The sequence below is a fragment of the Manacus candei genome, unplaced genomic scaffold (assembly GCF_025592945.1).
Source record: "Manacus candei isolate 608988 ecotype Guabito, Panama unplaced genomic scaffold, ASM2559294v1 h1tg000070l, whole genome shotgun sequence".
Taxonomy (NCBI): Eukaryota; Metazoa; Chordata; class Aves; order Passeriformes; family Pipridae; genus Manacus; species Manacus candei.
In genome coordinates, this window is record NW_026138118.1 from 1414859 (window position 1) to 1429553 (window position 14695).

The 14695-nt window shown below is 51.6% G+C and overlaps 2 protein-coding genes across 2 annotated transcripts; one reads left to right on the top strand and one right to left on the bottom strand.

The window, feature by feature from the left end:
* The first annotated feature begins 135 nt into the window (after nucleotides 1-135).
* MTFR1L (mitochondrial fission regulator 1 like) lies at nucleotides 136-10378 on the top strand. Its single transcript, XM_051807310.1, has 7 exons — nucleotides 136-227; nucleotides 336-427; nucleotides 1816-1920; nucleotides 2602-2711; nucleotides 3577-3788; nucleotides 5973-6285; nucleotides 9407-10378. The coding sequence occupies exons 2-7, from the start codon at nucleotides 413-415 to the stop codon at nucleotides 9510-9512; spliced, it is 861 nt and encodes a 286-aa protein (XP_051663270.1). The 5' UTR covers nucleotides 136-227; nucleotides 336-412; the 3' UTR covers nucleotides 9513-10378.
* Nucleotides 10379-10861: 483 nt separating this feature from the next.
* Nucleotides 10862-14688, bottom strand: AUNIP (aurora kinase A and ninein interacting protein). The gene is made up of 3 exons (XM_051807301.1): nucleotides 13932-14688; nucleotides 13122-13257; nucleotides 10862-11891 (listed from the first exon to the last, which is right to left on the bottom strand). The coding sequence occupies exons 1-3, from the start codon at nucleotides 14019-14021 to the stop codon at nucleotides 11044-11046; spliced, it is 1074 nt and encodes a 357-aa protein (XP_051663261.1). The 5' UTR covers nucleotides 14022-14688; the 3' UTR covers nucleotides 10862-11043.
* Between the last annotated feature and the right edge of the window lie 7 nt (nucleotides 14689-14695).

The following is a 14695-nucleotide window of genomic DNA, read 5'->3' on the forward strand; positions in this document are numbered from 1 at the left end:
CGGTCCCGATCCCGGTCCCGATGCCGGTCCCGGTCCCGGTCCCGATCCCGATCCCGATCCCGGTCCCGGTCCCGGTCCCGGTCCCGGTCCCGATCCCGATCCCGGTCCCGGTCCCGGCGCCTGCGCTGCGGCCCCGGAAGGGCGAGGGGCGGGTTCTGGTTCCGGGGATGGCGGCGGAGGGCCCGGGAGCGGCGCTGGGAGCGGGGCCGGGCCGCGCCCACCCCCAGGTACGGCCGGGAGCGGGCCCGGGAGCGGGGGGCACCGGGGGGAGCGGGGGGAGCCGGGCTGGGGCCGCCCCGGCGCTCCCGCAGCCCCTCGGGGTGTGTGTGTTGCAGTGAGACGCGGGGGGAGCGGGGTACGATGAGCCCCGGCAGCCGCAGGAGCCAGCGCTGAGCCCGCCCCGGCCGCGGACATGGACGCGGAGGCCGTAAGTGAAACGGGGCCGGGACACCGGGAATTGGCCCCGGGAACTGACCCCCGGCACCTGCCCTCGGCAGCCACCCCCGGCATCTGCCACCGGCGCCTTTCCCTGGAACCAGCCCCCGGCAGCTGTTCCTGGCCACTGCCCCGACAACTGCCCCAGGGCCTGCCCCGGCACCTTCCCCCAGCCCCTGGCACCGGCCCCAGCCCTGCCCTGGGAACTGCCCTGGGAACTGCCCCCGGCACCAGCTCGGGCCACCAGCCCCGGCATCCACCCTGGCAAACTACCCCAGCACTGGCCTCCAGCAACTGCCCCTGGCAGCTGCCCTGGCACCACCCCCAGCAACTGCCCCAACACCTTCCCCAGCCCCCAGCAACTGCCCCAACACCCTCCCCAGCACCGGCCCCCTGCCAGAGATCACTCACTGCACCCCCTGCACCCCCAGCTCAGAGATGCAGTTTAAAACACACACTGGGAGTTTGGGATCTGGCTGCACAGAGCTCGGTGCAGTGTCACTGACTGCACAGTGACTGCCTGGGCTCCGTCAATCAGTGAATTAATGGCTGTGTTGTGGCCCGAGCAATAAAACCTGTTTGGATTCCTGTTTGTCCTGGTGGTATTTGCTGTCCAGAGCCCTGTGCTGCCTCCTGGCACGGGAGCCCGTGACAGCGTAAAATGGGCAGGGGGAAGAGAACTTCACCTTTTGGGTCCAGTTCAGTGTCCAGAGATCACTGAAACATTTGCTGTCTCTGAAAACACCCACCAAGGCTGTTCTCCATGGCCCTTGGTTGGGAGAGGTGTGGAATAGATTTGTCACTTTGCTGTCACCAAAGAAATGTTCAGTCTTATCCCAGAGTCCCAGAAGGGGTCGGGTTGGAAGAGACCACTGGAGGTCACCTGGTCCAACCCCCCCTGCTCAGGCAGGGTCTCCTAGAGCAAGTTCCTCAGGATCATGTCCAGGTGAATCTCTCCAGGGAAGGAGACCCCACAACTGCTCTGAGCAACTTACCAGTGCTGCTCGTAGATTGTGTGAAGGCAAGAGTGTCCCTTTAAATAAGTCTTTATTTGATCTTATTTTCCTTCTGGGCCCATGATGTGCCACTGTTTTCCTCCTTTTGCCAAGTTTTCATTTGTCACTCAGTGCTTGTTACTGAGTGGTTTTAGTTTGAAAGTGCTACAGCAGTGTTCAAAATGCTCCTGTATCATGTGACTTCATGTATGTGAAGCTGAAACACAGTTTTATGGAATGGGGCCCTTAGTTACAAATTAAAAGTATCACTGAACAAATAGTCAGAGATCAGACTCTTGACAGTTTAGGAGAATTTCCAGTTTAATAAATTTCGAGGAGGGCAGCAGACCCAAGGTACTAATTCTGTCACGTGATTGTCTTGCAGACAATCCCCATCTGGCAGAACAAGCCCCATGGCTCAGCACGCAGCGTGGTCAGGATGATCGGGTCAAACCTCCCTCTGAAACCCTGTCCCAGAGCCACCTTCGAGGTAAGTGGCTCGTGGGGTTTGGGGGTGGCTGTGGGAGCTGCAGGACAAGGCAGTGCCTCGAGATGCTCTTTGTCACTGCACACCCACAGGGTTGTAGCCACAAAACTTGTTGCAGTACAGTTAATTTTAAGATTTTTATTTTTTCTTTAATTTCTTTTTATCCTTGATTCTGTTCTTGGAAAGCGATCCTTGGCAACTTGAGGAAATCCCTCCTCAGACAGTGCCTGAGGAGCAGGTTTAACCAGCTGGAGGGGATGGAAACTGTGGAGCTGCTGACTCAGTGCTTTATTGTTCGACCTCCAACAGGCCTGGTGCCCTCTGGGCCTGTTTCCTAAACAGCCAGACAGGGTTTGTGGAGGCACTGACGTCACTGCTGGAGCTCAAGGACAGCCCTGGGATTTGTAGTGGCAAAGTGTTGCACGTGGCCTTGGCAGTGTCTGGGCTGGATCAGGTGTCCCTTCCTGCCTCAGACACACACCAGCACACCAGGAACACAGGCAGGAGCCAAGGCAGGGAAGCACAGCAGTTCCCAGACCCAATGGTGTTGCTGTTGTACATCTGACAGAGGCAGCTGCTGCTCTGCTGCTGAGGGGATGGGCTCTGCCAGCCAGTGCAGCACATTTTGGGTGGCTTCAGGAGACAGAAACACCCGTCTCCTTAACAGCATTTTCTTCTTTTCAGGTTCTACCAAGTGTTTCAGATCTCTATTTAAATGATGTGCCCCCAGTCCCCACCTTGGCTGACATTGTGTGGATCGCAGCAGACGATGAGGAAACCTATGCCAGAGTCAGGTTGGTTCCTCTCTCTCCCTGTCTGCAGGTCCCTGTTTTTATCCCCTGGTTTGTTTTGCACAGCTCAGGCCAGGCATTGATCAGATGGTCACAACTTCCAGTCCTCACAGGCTCTGATGTGGTGCCTGTTGAAAGACATTTTTCCCAAGAGAAGGGGGTAAAAAAAAGTTACAAAGGACCCCATGAAGAGTTCCTGTAGGAAATGCCACGAGTCTGTGCCGTGCCATGTTATACTCACTGGCTGATCTGTGCAGAGTAACCCCCTGATCCAGGGTGGTTTCTGGTTAGGAAGTTGGAGAGTTGAGTTCTCACATGACTGAAATGTTCTGCCCTTGGGAGTTTGGTTCTGGCCAGTGGAACTTCTGTCCTCGAGCAGGGCAGTGCTGACAGGTGTCTTGTGAAAGAGAAAACAGGCTTTGGAGTCAGAGGCAAACGTTCACTGGTGAGTGACATTTCCCATGTGCCCCCAGCATGGGGACACAGTCACCAGGAGAAAGGTGACTTCAAACCGTGTGAGCACACACAGATTTTTGTCCCTGAGTCCTCTCACCCCATCTTGTGCCACTGGGTCGTGATTTCTGTGACAGACTTTCACAGAGTTCCAGACTGGTTTGGGTTGGAAAGGACCTTAAAGCCCCTCTCATTCCAGCCCCCAGGGGCAGGGACGCCTTCCACTAGACCAGGTTTGCTCCAAGGCCTGTCCAAGCTGGCCTTGAACACTTTCAGGGATGGGGCAGCCACAGCTTCTTCTGTTCCTTGTTAATTCACTGTGTTAAAAGCTCCTGCTGCCCTCAGTGGAAGCCCAGCATTGTTGTCACAGAGGGGGTTGGCCCCTGTAAATGCCCAGCAGGTTTTTGTCCCCCAGGAGCGACACTCGCCCGCTGAAGCACAAGTGGAAGCCGAGTCCCTTCACCGTGATCCAGCGCAACGCCTCAGTCCCCAACCTGAGGAAGCAGGAGGAGAAGCTGCTGGCCCTGAAGAAGCCTGGCTTGCCAGCCCTGAGCCGGACCACGGAGCTCCAGGATGAGCTGAGTCACCTGCGGAGCCAGATCGCCAAGATAGTCGCTGCAGAGTCAGGTAGGGCCATGATGAGCTTTGTTCCTCTTGAAGGCTGAGCTGCTGAGCTCTGTTATTTCCTCAGTGCACTCCAGACTCATCCCAGCCAAGCCATGTCTGCTCTGGGGGCAGCTCAGGGCTGGGTCTGTGTTTAGAGCTTTGTGCCTTTCATTGGAGGAATTCCAGCCCGTTTTTAAGAAATCCCAATTCCTGCTTCGTGGCTGCATTTGGAGGCACCTCGTTCCATGAGAACATTAGTGTGTTCTTGCCATTCCTGCTCCCAGCTGGCCATCAGCACAAGGGTTCTACCTTGATTTGGGTAGGAGGGAGGTGTTGGTGTTTGTGCAAATGACAGAATTGTTTGCCATTTCTGTAGCAAAACAAAGCAAAAAAAGGTACTGGGGGAAAATCTCTGCTGGAGTGATTTCTTTCCTTTTTTTTTTTTTAATTAAAATTTTATGCAGTTAAAAGCCGTGATTTAGCCTCAAAGCTGAACTGTGAGGAAAGACTTTATACTTCTCTTCTTTTTGTGGCTTTTCCCATTTAGTCAGCCCTAAAAATGTGACACTATTTGGTAGGATACAAATCCAGGTGGTTCTACAAGTCTTGCTGCAGCAGTGGCTGCTTCAGAGTGTGTGACTAGTAAAGAAATACCTTGGTGTCTGTGAGTGGAGAATTCAAAAGGCAGAGTTTATCTCCCAACTCAAAAAATATGGGAAGTTTTGCAGACTAAAGGAATTCAGTCCTTTCTGAAGACAGTTTTTCTTAAAAGCTGCGTTTCTTTTATGCAGAACATTTTGCCAGGTGACAGCTGTGTTAGGGCTGCTTTCCAGGGGAAAAGAAGGACCTATAATTCTTCCCATTACTTTAAAAATTGTGCCACATTTTAAGCACAATAACCTCAACCATGCAGGGAAGGAGCACAAAACGAGGCAGCACAGATGTCCCCTCCAGAGAGGCTGTGTGTGCCCTCATCCTTCTTTGAGGAGCAGAGAAATTGAAATTGAAAAAAAAGAAAGTCTGTGATTTTTTTTCCCCTCTCGGTGTTGTCCCGGCTCTACAGTTGGTTAGAAGAGTCTGTTTAAATTCAAGGAGGGTAATAATGAGGGAGAATTAGAGATGCAGATGGGAGAAAAACGATTTAATCATTTAATACCTTTGTCTTCCTCCTGCCCACTCCTGACGTGTGAGAACAGCTCGGATCGACTCTCAGTCAATAGCAGGAGCAGTGATTTAGAGCCTTTGCTGCAGCTCCTCATCTGATGCAGGAGATAAGCACTTAGGAGGCTTATTTTGGAAAGATTGATGTCAAAAAAAGAAATACTGTGCACTCTGCTTTATTACCTACTGATAGAGACATCCCTTAATTGGGAATTGATGACTGTCTCGAGGCCAAGGGCATCAGTGCTTGGAGGTACAGTTTGTTTCCAGTGCCTGAAGGTTCTTCCAAGGAGATGTGCCCTTGGCATGTTCCTGGCTTTGGGTTGGTTTCCCTTGGTGTTTTACATGGGAAATGCCAAATCCTAGTTCACTGAACACTGGGAATTCCTGTAGCTGTTGTTATCCTCACTGTGTTTTACATAAATCCCGTCTTCCCAAACAAATCCCATCCTCCCCGTGGGAATAGGTGGGTGCTGTGCACTGTGCTGATGGGAAGCAGAACAGGTCAGAGCAGCTGCAGGTCACAGGGTGAGTGGTTGTGACCACCTTGTGTGAAGTCCTGGAGCTCCTGGGCAGGCTCTGCATTCCCACCAGGCATCGTGGATGTGGGGAAGGAGCCTGGCAGGAAAAGAAAGGCCAGGAGTTCTCAAGGCAGGGGAGGAAAAGAGGAAAAAAATTGACAGTTAAGACCTGACTCCTGACACAAGCTCCTTGGGTGACCCTGAGCAGCAGCTAAAATCTCTGATCCTCCTTTTTACACTTGTAAAAAAAAAAAAACCCAGGAAAAGTAAACATCACCTGGCTTGTGCTGGGTTCGGACTGGAGGGGTGATGGGCAGGGCAGGAACAGAGATACATCAGGGGCTTGGTGGGATAAAAGGTGCTGGAGAAGGAAGCAGAGTGGCCGTGGAGGGCAGCAGAGAACTCTGAGGGGTTTGTTTTCTTGCAGAGGCCGACGGTGCCTCTTGATTTATATTTGGGGTAAAACTGTCCCGCGTGGTTTGGTGTGAGTTTGTTTATCCACCTCTGTTGTTTTCTTTTCCAGCTTCTGCTCAGTTAACACCAGATTTATTATCTCCAGGGAGTTCAAATGCATCTTCTCCTTTACATTGTTTTGGGCCCTCTTTCCAATCCACCACTTCCTTTGTCATTAGCGATATCACGGAGGAGGAGGCAGAGCTGGAAAGCCCCGAGCTCCCGTCGGTCTCCCTGCTCTGCTCTGCAGCCTCTGAGAGCTGCAAGCCAGACCCAAAGGATCCTGAGGAGGAAGACTCCGTGTCCCTTTCCAAGGCCAGCAGTTTTGCAGACATGATGGGAATTCTTAAAGACATTCACAGGATGAAGCAGAGCAAAGACTTGTAAGTGCCTCCTGAGCTCCCTTTGATTTTATCTCCTTTTGGTTTTGGTGTTAAATCGTTGTTTTCTGGACACTGGACGTTGCACTTGCTGCTGGTGCTGCTTCTTTATTTGTGATTTGAAGGGAAAAATACCTGTTTAGAGCAGAACTTGATAACACATTCCTGGTTTTTTGTTTTAACTCTGGCTTACCCACCCCGAGAGGAAACAGTGGAGGGGGATTTAAACTGATTAGCCCAATGTTTGGCTGTTGCAGCTTTTTCACCTGGCAAAAAGCTGTGTTTGCCCAGATGCCAACCAGGGCTGTGTGTGTTGGCAGCTTTCAGAGTGAGGAAGGGTCACACCACCAGTGTTCCAGGGGCTGGTGCCAGCCCACCTGACATTCCCAGGCAGTTGGGAGGCTCAGCAGCCTTTCCAGCGTGGCACAGCCAGGAATTAACACGTGGAGCTTCTCAGCTCCTCTGACTGTGCATCTGGCCCAGCCCTGAGCGTGGGCAGGGTGAGTTTGCACTTGTCTCATGACGAGTTGACACATTGATCATGAGAACTCCTGAAGCTGCTCCATGGCTGGGACAAGATTCTGCCCAGCTGAGCAAGTTCCTTCTTCGGGGCTGGCTGAAATCACAGTGAAGAAGTTCAGTCTACACATTTTTCAGCCCAGCCATCATGTTGTGTGAGATTCCTGGCCAAAAATAACACCTGTTTGTGTGATGGCTCTTCACAATTTCTCTGCCTGATTCGGCTTAAAAGGAATTAAATCCCCAGCACTGAGAAAATTGTGTAGTCACATGAGAGGAACATGTTCAGCTTCCACCCAGAGCATCGTGGGGGGGTTACACCTCCATCACTCACCCCTTTCCTCTTGTTTTCCTGAGTGTTGAATATGACTCAGAGCTTAAACATTTGATTGATTTATATAAATGCCTGTCATGTGTCTTGGGGGTGAGGATTCATGGGCCACAGGTGAACTGCTCCTCTTCTTTCTTCCTGTCTGTTGCACAATTATTGATTTATGAGGCAAATGGAGAGAGGATTAAGGGAAGTCTTGTATTCTGTGTGTCTCAGTCTGTTGCACAGCAGAATTATTGAATTTTTAGGCAAATGGAGGGAAAACTGAGAAAAATCCTGGGGTTTGTGGGGCTTGGCCACATTGACTCAACAGGGATTTGGGTTTGGCTTTTGGGAACTGTAACTGCCCCATTCTCATGGTCACTCTGGTGTTGCAGGTACTTCATGCTGTGCCAAGGAGTGTTTTACCTGTACCAAAACCTGCACATTCACCTATAACAATGCAGTTATCACTCTTCTAATCAGTGCAGGCTGCTGTGTCAGCCTCAGGCTCTCAGGGCAGGGAAACTGCTGCTGTCTGTGCCAGGGGAATCGGGGGAAATGTGCATTCTTCAGGGGGAGAAAAAACCTGTACAAATCCAGATTATGGCAGGGAAATCCAAGGCACTTCTCATCCATGCCTGGATGTGCCAACAAGGCTCCTGCAGAGTCCAAGATTCACGAGGGGCTGGGGGGGAGGATGTGACAAACAGTGTGTGGGTGACAGGGAATGCTGCGACATAAAGGGCCACAATTTGAATTTCCACCATGGAACGTGTGAGAGAAGTCCTGAGGGATGAAGGTGTTTGAGCCTGCTGTTCCCTGGGAGGGCAGCAGGATGGTTTGTGCTCGAGGAGAGGCTTTAATTGTGTTTAAAGTCACAGGAGATGGGGTGAGAGCAAAGATTTGGTGCTGAGAGGAGGGGAGAGCTGCCAGATCCCTCCTCAACAAGGTGGGCAGAAGGATGGGGTCAGCAGGACCCTTCTCCCTTGATCCTTGACTGATTATCCAGGGAATACTGTGACAGAAAGGCTGCTTCCTGCTGGAGCTGAACCGTTTTCCCCTCATCCCTTTCTCTGTCTCAGCCTCTGACTCTCCTGAATCCAGCAGTGACATTTTGGGGTTATTACAGCTTAATTAAAGCTGTCTGAAGAGTGGCATGGAATTGGAAAAATTCAGTTAGTCACTGGTGTTCATGACTTGGTGAGATTTAATTCCTCACACACCCCTCAGTGCAGTTGTGGAGCAGCTCCCCCAGCTCTGCTGGGCAGCTCTGGGAACCCTGAGCAGGGTCAGGTGCTCTTTTAAGTGGATGAAAGTACCAGAAGATGCTTAAAGAGATAATTACATTGATGCCTCTCTGCTGCTCCTGTGTAGGACTTGGTGCTTAAAACTCAGCCTTGGTGTTTAAACACAGCTTTGGAAGCTTCAGGAATAAGGGAGAAACCTGCAGAAATGTGCCTGTTTCAGCAAATCTGAATTACAGCCTGTTCCAGTGTCTGTGGTGGAAATGCTCCAGGGGGATTTTTATTTTTTTTTTTCTTTTAGGAATGTTTGAAACACCCATAAATGTTTTCTGAGCAAGGGAGGGCTTCAGCTATGAAAAAAAAAATAAAAGCTCTGAAATTATCATTACAGGTTGTGAACAAAACTGCAGTGAGCAATTCATGACACCTGAGGGAAAAGAGCTGGGGTTTGGCTTCCTGTAAAAATAATCTGCTTCTAAAAGGAGCTGCTTGTGTGAACTTGTTGAGGGAGGAAAACTGCTCTTAGAATGCTGCAGAAAAACTCATGTAGTGGAAGGAAATGTGTACCAGCCCTGCTTTAAAATATCTGTAACCACCCATGTTTAAATAGGAAATAATATACCCCTTGTGTGGCAGAATTAATGAAAAAATGCATATAGTCCCAGGAGTTCACCTCAGACACCTCACTGCTTGCTGATTTGTGTTGAGGGGATGTAGGCTGTAAATAATTGATCAAGTTTTGGGTTACTTACTTGTTATTAGCACAGCTGAGTAAAAATTATCCAGAGCTTTGATGGTGAGATTTTTCAGGGTCCCCCTTGAGCCACGACACGGGCTCCAGGTTTTCTGAGCCGACATGAAAGGGCTGAATTTCAGCTGCTTTTTGTCGTTCTGTGATGTTGTTCTTGCACCTCCTTCACTTGTGACAACAGCTGATGGCAAAGGCTGCAGAAAAAAACAACACTTGGAAGACTCTACCCAGAGCTGTTAATCATTAATTTTGGCACTTGCCTGTGCTAATGCACAGTGATTTTTGTCTCCCCTGTAGAAACCGACCTTCCATGAAGGAGGAAGACCCGGCTGTTCTTATTGCAGAAGTTCTGAGAAGGAAATTTGCCCTGAAGGATGAAGATCTGGCCCTGAAGGAGAAATGATGTCGCTGTCATTCAACTCTTGTAAGCAAAAGTGTTATGCTCCCAGAATTTTTCTCCACAGTAGCTGCCTTCCTAAGGATTGAGCCTTTTGCCTCTTTTATTAATTAGACCTGGTTTCTGCACTGGACACTTAGGAAAGACCCTACGGATTTGATGTGTTTTCCATGTGTTGTTATATTTAAGAAAAAAACAACAAACAAATCTTTTTAAGAAGATGGAAATTCTTTTCCACTTGTGTTTTGATGTTGATTATTGATAAGGATCTTCTGGAGTGCTGCTGGATGACGTTCTTTCTTACCTACACTTTTCCTTAGGTTCCAAATTAAGCATTAACCTCCAACGGCCTCGTTACGATAGAACCAGTTTCCATTTCCAGTACAAAACAGGACAAAGCCCTCCAGTTCTTTGTTCTGAGTGTGGTACAGAGCTGCTGAGAATAAGCTCATTAATGCTTCCAGGTCTTGGATCAGAGTGGTAAAAGACGTTTTCCCAGTGACAGGAGGGAACGAGCCCCTCGGTGGGGCGGGAGTGGATTTAGTGTGCCCTGGGTGTTTAACTCACAGATTAGCCCACAGTTGCATGACAGAATGGCCTTAATTTCTTGCCAGTAACTTAATGTTTCATTACTAGTCCTTGTATTCCAAACCTGTATTTTATTTAGCGTTCAAAAGGTCTATTTATTGATGCACCAATGCAAAGGGCCGGGCACCCCCCCGAGAGCAGGGGAGGGGTTTGGCCTTGGCTGTGGCTGCAGCTCTCACCCACTGAAGAGTTTTTCCTTCAGCCCCACCTTCGCTGCAATGTTCCTCATGGCTGTATTTAAAGTATGATTTTTTTCCTTTATATAAAATGGAGCCTTAATAAGATGATGGTTGTCCTCGAGATGATTTAACGCGCTCGTGGTTGGGGGGGTGGAATTTCGGCTGCTGCAGCTGAACAGACTCACAGGTGGCAAGGATTTTATTCTTAATCCACCTTAATTTTCTTAACCAAGGGCCCTTGGCCCTTAAAAAATTAAATCATCATCCCCACCTTAAAAAATGAGAGGAGGCTTTTATGGCAGAGAACAGGAAGAGCATTGAAGGCTTAATGAGTTTTATAGGGAGTTGATACAGCTCCTCCCCTCCTGGATGCACCCTGAGAGCCCCTGAGCACTGGGATCCTTCTCCCTGTCCCCCTAAGGCTCCTCTGCCCAAGGATTTGGTGGGGATACACCTGCCTGTGGAGAAGATGGAGCTGTCACCAGGAGTCCCATTTCCTGGGAATGTGCTCCATGTGCAGGCTGGACAGGAACAGGGGGCAGTACTATGGGCTCTGATCCTGAGGGAAGCAGTCAAACCCCTTATAAATAAACTCCTTCAACATTTTATTTGTATTAAAGCAAAATAAAAACCAGAGAGGTGCTGCCTGTGGCTGCTGGTTATACCCTGCACACAGACACAGCAGGTTCACTTCCCAAATTCTGACAACTTTCTTCCAACTCCTCCCTCCCAGTTGCTGCACAAGAGGCCACACAGGACACTGAGGTCACTCACCAGTGTTTAATCACCCTGTTCCCTTCAGAATCCTGTGTGAACAGTAACTCAGGGCACAGCTCCAGCTGCTGCCCCCGGGGCTGGCTGGAGGCAGCACAGCTGGAACTGTCCCCATGGGAAATGCCCCTGTCCCTGCAGTGAGCAATGACCCTGTTCCCCTCTGAGTCCTGGCAGAAGAGCTCCCTGCAGGGGCTGTCCCAGCCCACCCTGGCCCCTGCTGTGTTCTGGCCACGCTCTCTCAGGGGCTGAGCTCTCGCTGGGCTCTGTGGGGATGAACAAACCCCCCCAGGAGCCCAGGGCCTGGCTCCTGGCACAGGATTTATATTCTCAGTCTCAGCAAAATCAGTTAAAGAATTAACACTACTCCACTGCTGGGGTTTCTTACTCTGCTTTGCACCAAGCCCTGGTTGGAAATCGAGTCCAGCCTTCACCTCCTGGCCCTCCTGTTTGGTTACCCCCCAGTCTGATGTGACACTGCTGCTTCCTGAAACCGTTTCTCCAGCAAATAACTGGGATTTGTTCCTGTGAGTGATGATCCGGGGGCCCTCCGAGTCCTGGGTGAAGCTGAAGCACCAGGAGTCCCCTCCTGCCCCACAGGAGGCTTTGCCCTGGCTCTGTGACTCCACCTGTAGCTCCGAGGAGTCTGGCAAAGGTGCTTTCCCTGCCCAGCCCTGGGATGTGACCTGCACCCCCTCCTCGGATCCAAAGGGTTGGTCCCGGGCTGTTTTCATCTGTGGCAAGGCCAAGATCTTCACAGGGCAGGCAGCCAGAGGGACACCTGTGTCTTCACTGTCCTTATTTGGGGTGAAAGGAGACGGCCTGGTGTTTTCTTTGTCTTTTTCACCTGCAACACAAAATTAAAGCCAGAGCTGGCAGACACATTCCTCAGGGTTAGTCACTACCCACATTCCTCTACTCAGACCTGCCACTCTCTCCCATGGCTTTGCTCTCTCCTTTGTGTATCCCTAAGGATTGTCCCAGTGCTGCCACCACCTCACAACAATCTATTTGTGCTGCAGAGGCTGAGCTGGAACAGCACCCAAAGCTCTGGGGGGGGTTCACAACAATCAGAGTCCCTCGAGTGAGGTCAAGAGCTGCATCTTCAGCTGCTCCAGCCTTTGGCTCCTCCCTCAGCTTTCCAGGCAGGTCACCTCTAACATTCCCTTTAAAAGCAGCAGCTCAAGAGTCACTTAAAATAAAAAACAAACCACAAAACTGCCCAGTGAAACTCTGTCTGTGCCTGTGTGGTCCCATGGAGGCATCGAGGCCCCCACATTTGCTTCTGAAACCACTGAACATAAAACCCAATACCAGTTCTCAGCATAAACCAGCTCCCCCTAAGTTCAGGATAAGCTAAAAGAATAAAACCTTCCAGCATCCTAAATCCTCCAGGACTCTGGATGAACATTCAGACACGCCCAGGGAGTAGGTGAATGCAATCAATGGGGGCAATCAAATGGGAAGAAAGAGGAAAGCACAAACCATGTTCAGGAGGAGTAGGAATGACGACTCCAAAGCAAAAACCATCAATACCCCTGTCACAACACAGAAATTCTGCCAACCTGTGCAATTTCTGTAATGCCTCCTCTCATCTGCTTATTTCTAAACCAGTTTAATGCTGATGAACCAACTCTTACATAACTCACAACACACAAACAGCTCCAGAGCCCTGCTCTGCTGCTTTCTGCATCTGTTTCATTTCTCTCCATAGCTGTTAACTTGAGACCCCTGGAAAATCCCTGTTTTTTCACAACACACAAAAAAAACAGCCTCAGAAGCACAGAGGTTGTGAGCTGGCTTAATTAGCTTAAATATTCCAGTTCCCCTGTGATGGGGGAACTGGCTCCATTAGGATTTATCACAGCATTCCTTAGAAAAGGCTTTGTCCAGCCCTTCATTAACAGCTATTAACAGCTGCACCTGCATTTGGATTAACCCTCACAATAAAAGCCATGCTGGGAGTTCAAACTTTTACTCTCTGCCCTAAAAAATGCACTTTCCTGCCCAGCAAAGCTGCCAAGAGATACAGTGAGATGGGTTTGCTGTAACACCTGGAACTGCTTCCCCTCCTTACCTGTGTGGGAGCTGAAGAAGGTGGGGATGGTGGTTTGCTTGGTGCAAGTTTGGGGGGCTCTGCTCTGTGTGAGCACCACCGAGGTGGGTTTCCTCTCCAGAATTCGGGGGGGTGCTTTTAGCTTGGCTGTGAGAGGCTGGGGGGGGGGGGAAGAAACAAGGGAGAATGAATGTATGAATATATAAAAAAACAATTCCTCCTTCTTCCAGAGCTCCCATCTCCACTAAACAGCAACACAGAATCATTTGGGTTGGAAATCACAGAATTGCTGGGGTTGGAAGGGACCTCTGGAGACATCCAGCCCAAGGCAGGGTCACCTGGAGCAGGTGACACAGGAACCAGGTGGGTCTGGAATGTCTGCAGAGAGGGAGACTCCACGCCCTCCCTGGGCAGCTGTTCCAGGCTCTGCCACCTCCATGGAAAGAAGTTCTGCCTCGTGTTGAGGTGGAACTTGTTGTGTTTTAGTTTATGGCCATTGCTCCTTGTCCTGTCGCTGGGCACCATGGAGGAGAGTCTGGCATCATCCTCTGACAGCCCTGGGAGATATTTGTATGGAATAATGGCTATTTGTATGGACTGATGAGATATTTGCACGGACTGATGGATCCCCTCCCAGCCTTCCCTTCTCCAGACTGACCAGGCCCAGCTCCCCCAGTCTCATCACAGAGATGCCCCGGACCCCAAAACGAATCTCAGATGACGGAGTACCACTATCAAACGGAGTGAAACACTTCAACTCTCCAACTCTCCGGGCTCACCCGACCCCTCGCAGCTCCCGAGACACCCCCGGTGCCCCCACCCGGGCCTTACCGGCGCCGGTCTGCGCTTCAGCTCGGCCGTGTCCAGCCACACGCCGCACGCCTCGGCCGGGGCGGCGGGGCCCCCGCGCCGGCGCCTCATCCCGGCACCGTTCCCGGGGGTTCCCAATTCCCGGCGGTTCCCAATTCCCGCCGGTTCCCGCTCGTTGTTTCCCGTTCCCGGTTCCCGCCCAACGGGCCCCGCGCGCGCCGCCGGCAGCGGACGGACCAATGGGAGCGGAGGGGCGGGGCCCCGATTGCGGCTGGCCCCGCCCACCCGGGCCGTGCCCTATATAACGCGGCGGCACCGCGGCAGTCCCTCAGAGCAGCAGAGACGGGGCTGGGGGGGCCTGCGGTTCCCTTGTGGGCTGGACCCGGGACAAGGATCGATCCGTGGGTGCCAGAGCGGGGCTGGCCGGTGCTCCTCGGCAGGAAGGGTCTGGAAACAGCGGTGCCGGAGCGGAGCAGCACAACACACAACGCAGGGGGGCGTTCCCCCGCCCCGCTGCCCCTCCTGCCCCAGCCCCTCGCACCGTGTCTTTTTCCCCCCCTGCGTTTGCCCCCTGTGTGCTGTTCAGGGGTGTTCCCCTGTTCCCGGGGCCTGATCCAGCCCCATCACATCAACCCTCTCCCCCCACTGCACTTCCCGGGACAGGCTGTGCCCGTCTCGCTCCCACCACTGAGGGACAGGGCCCTGCCACTGCACGGACAGCTCTGAACAGCTCCCCGGGCTGTATAAGAAGGGCCTGAAATGATACTGAGTTAAGTTTGCCACCC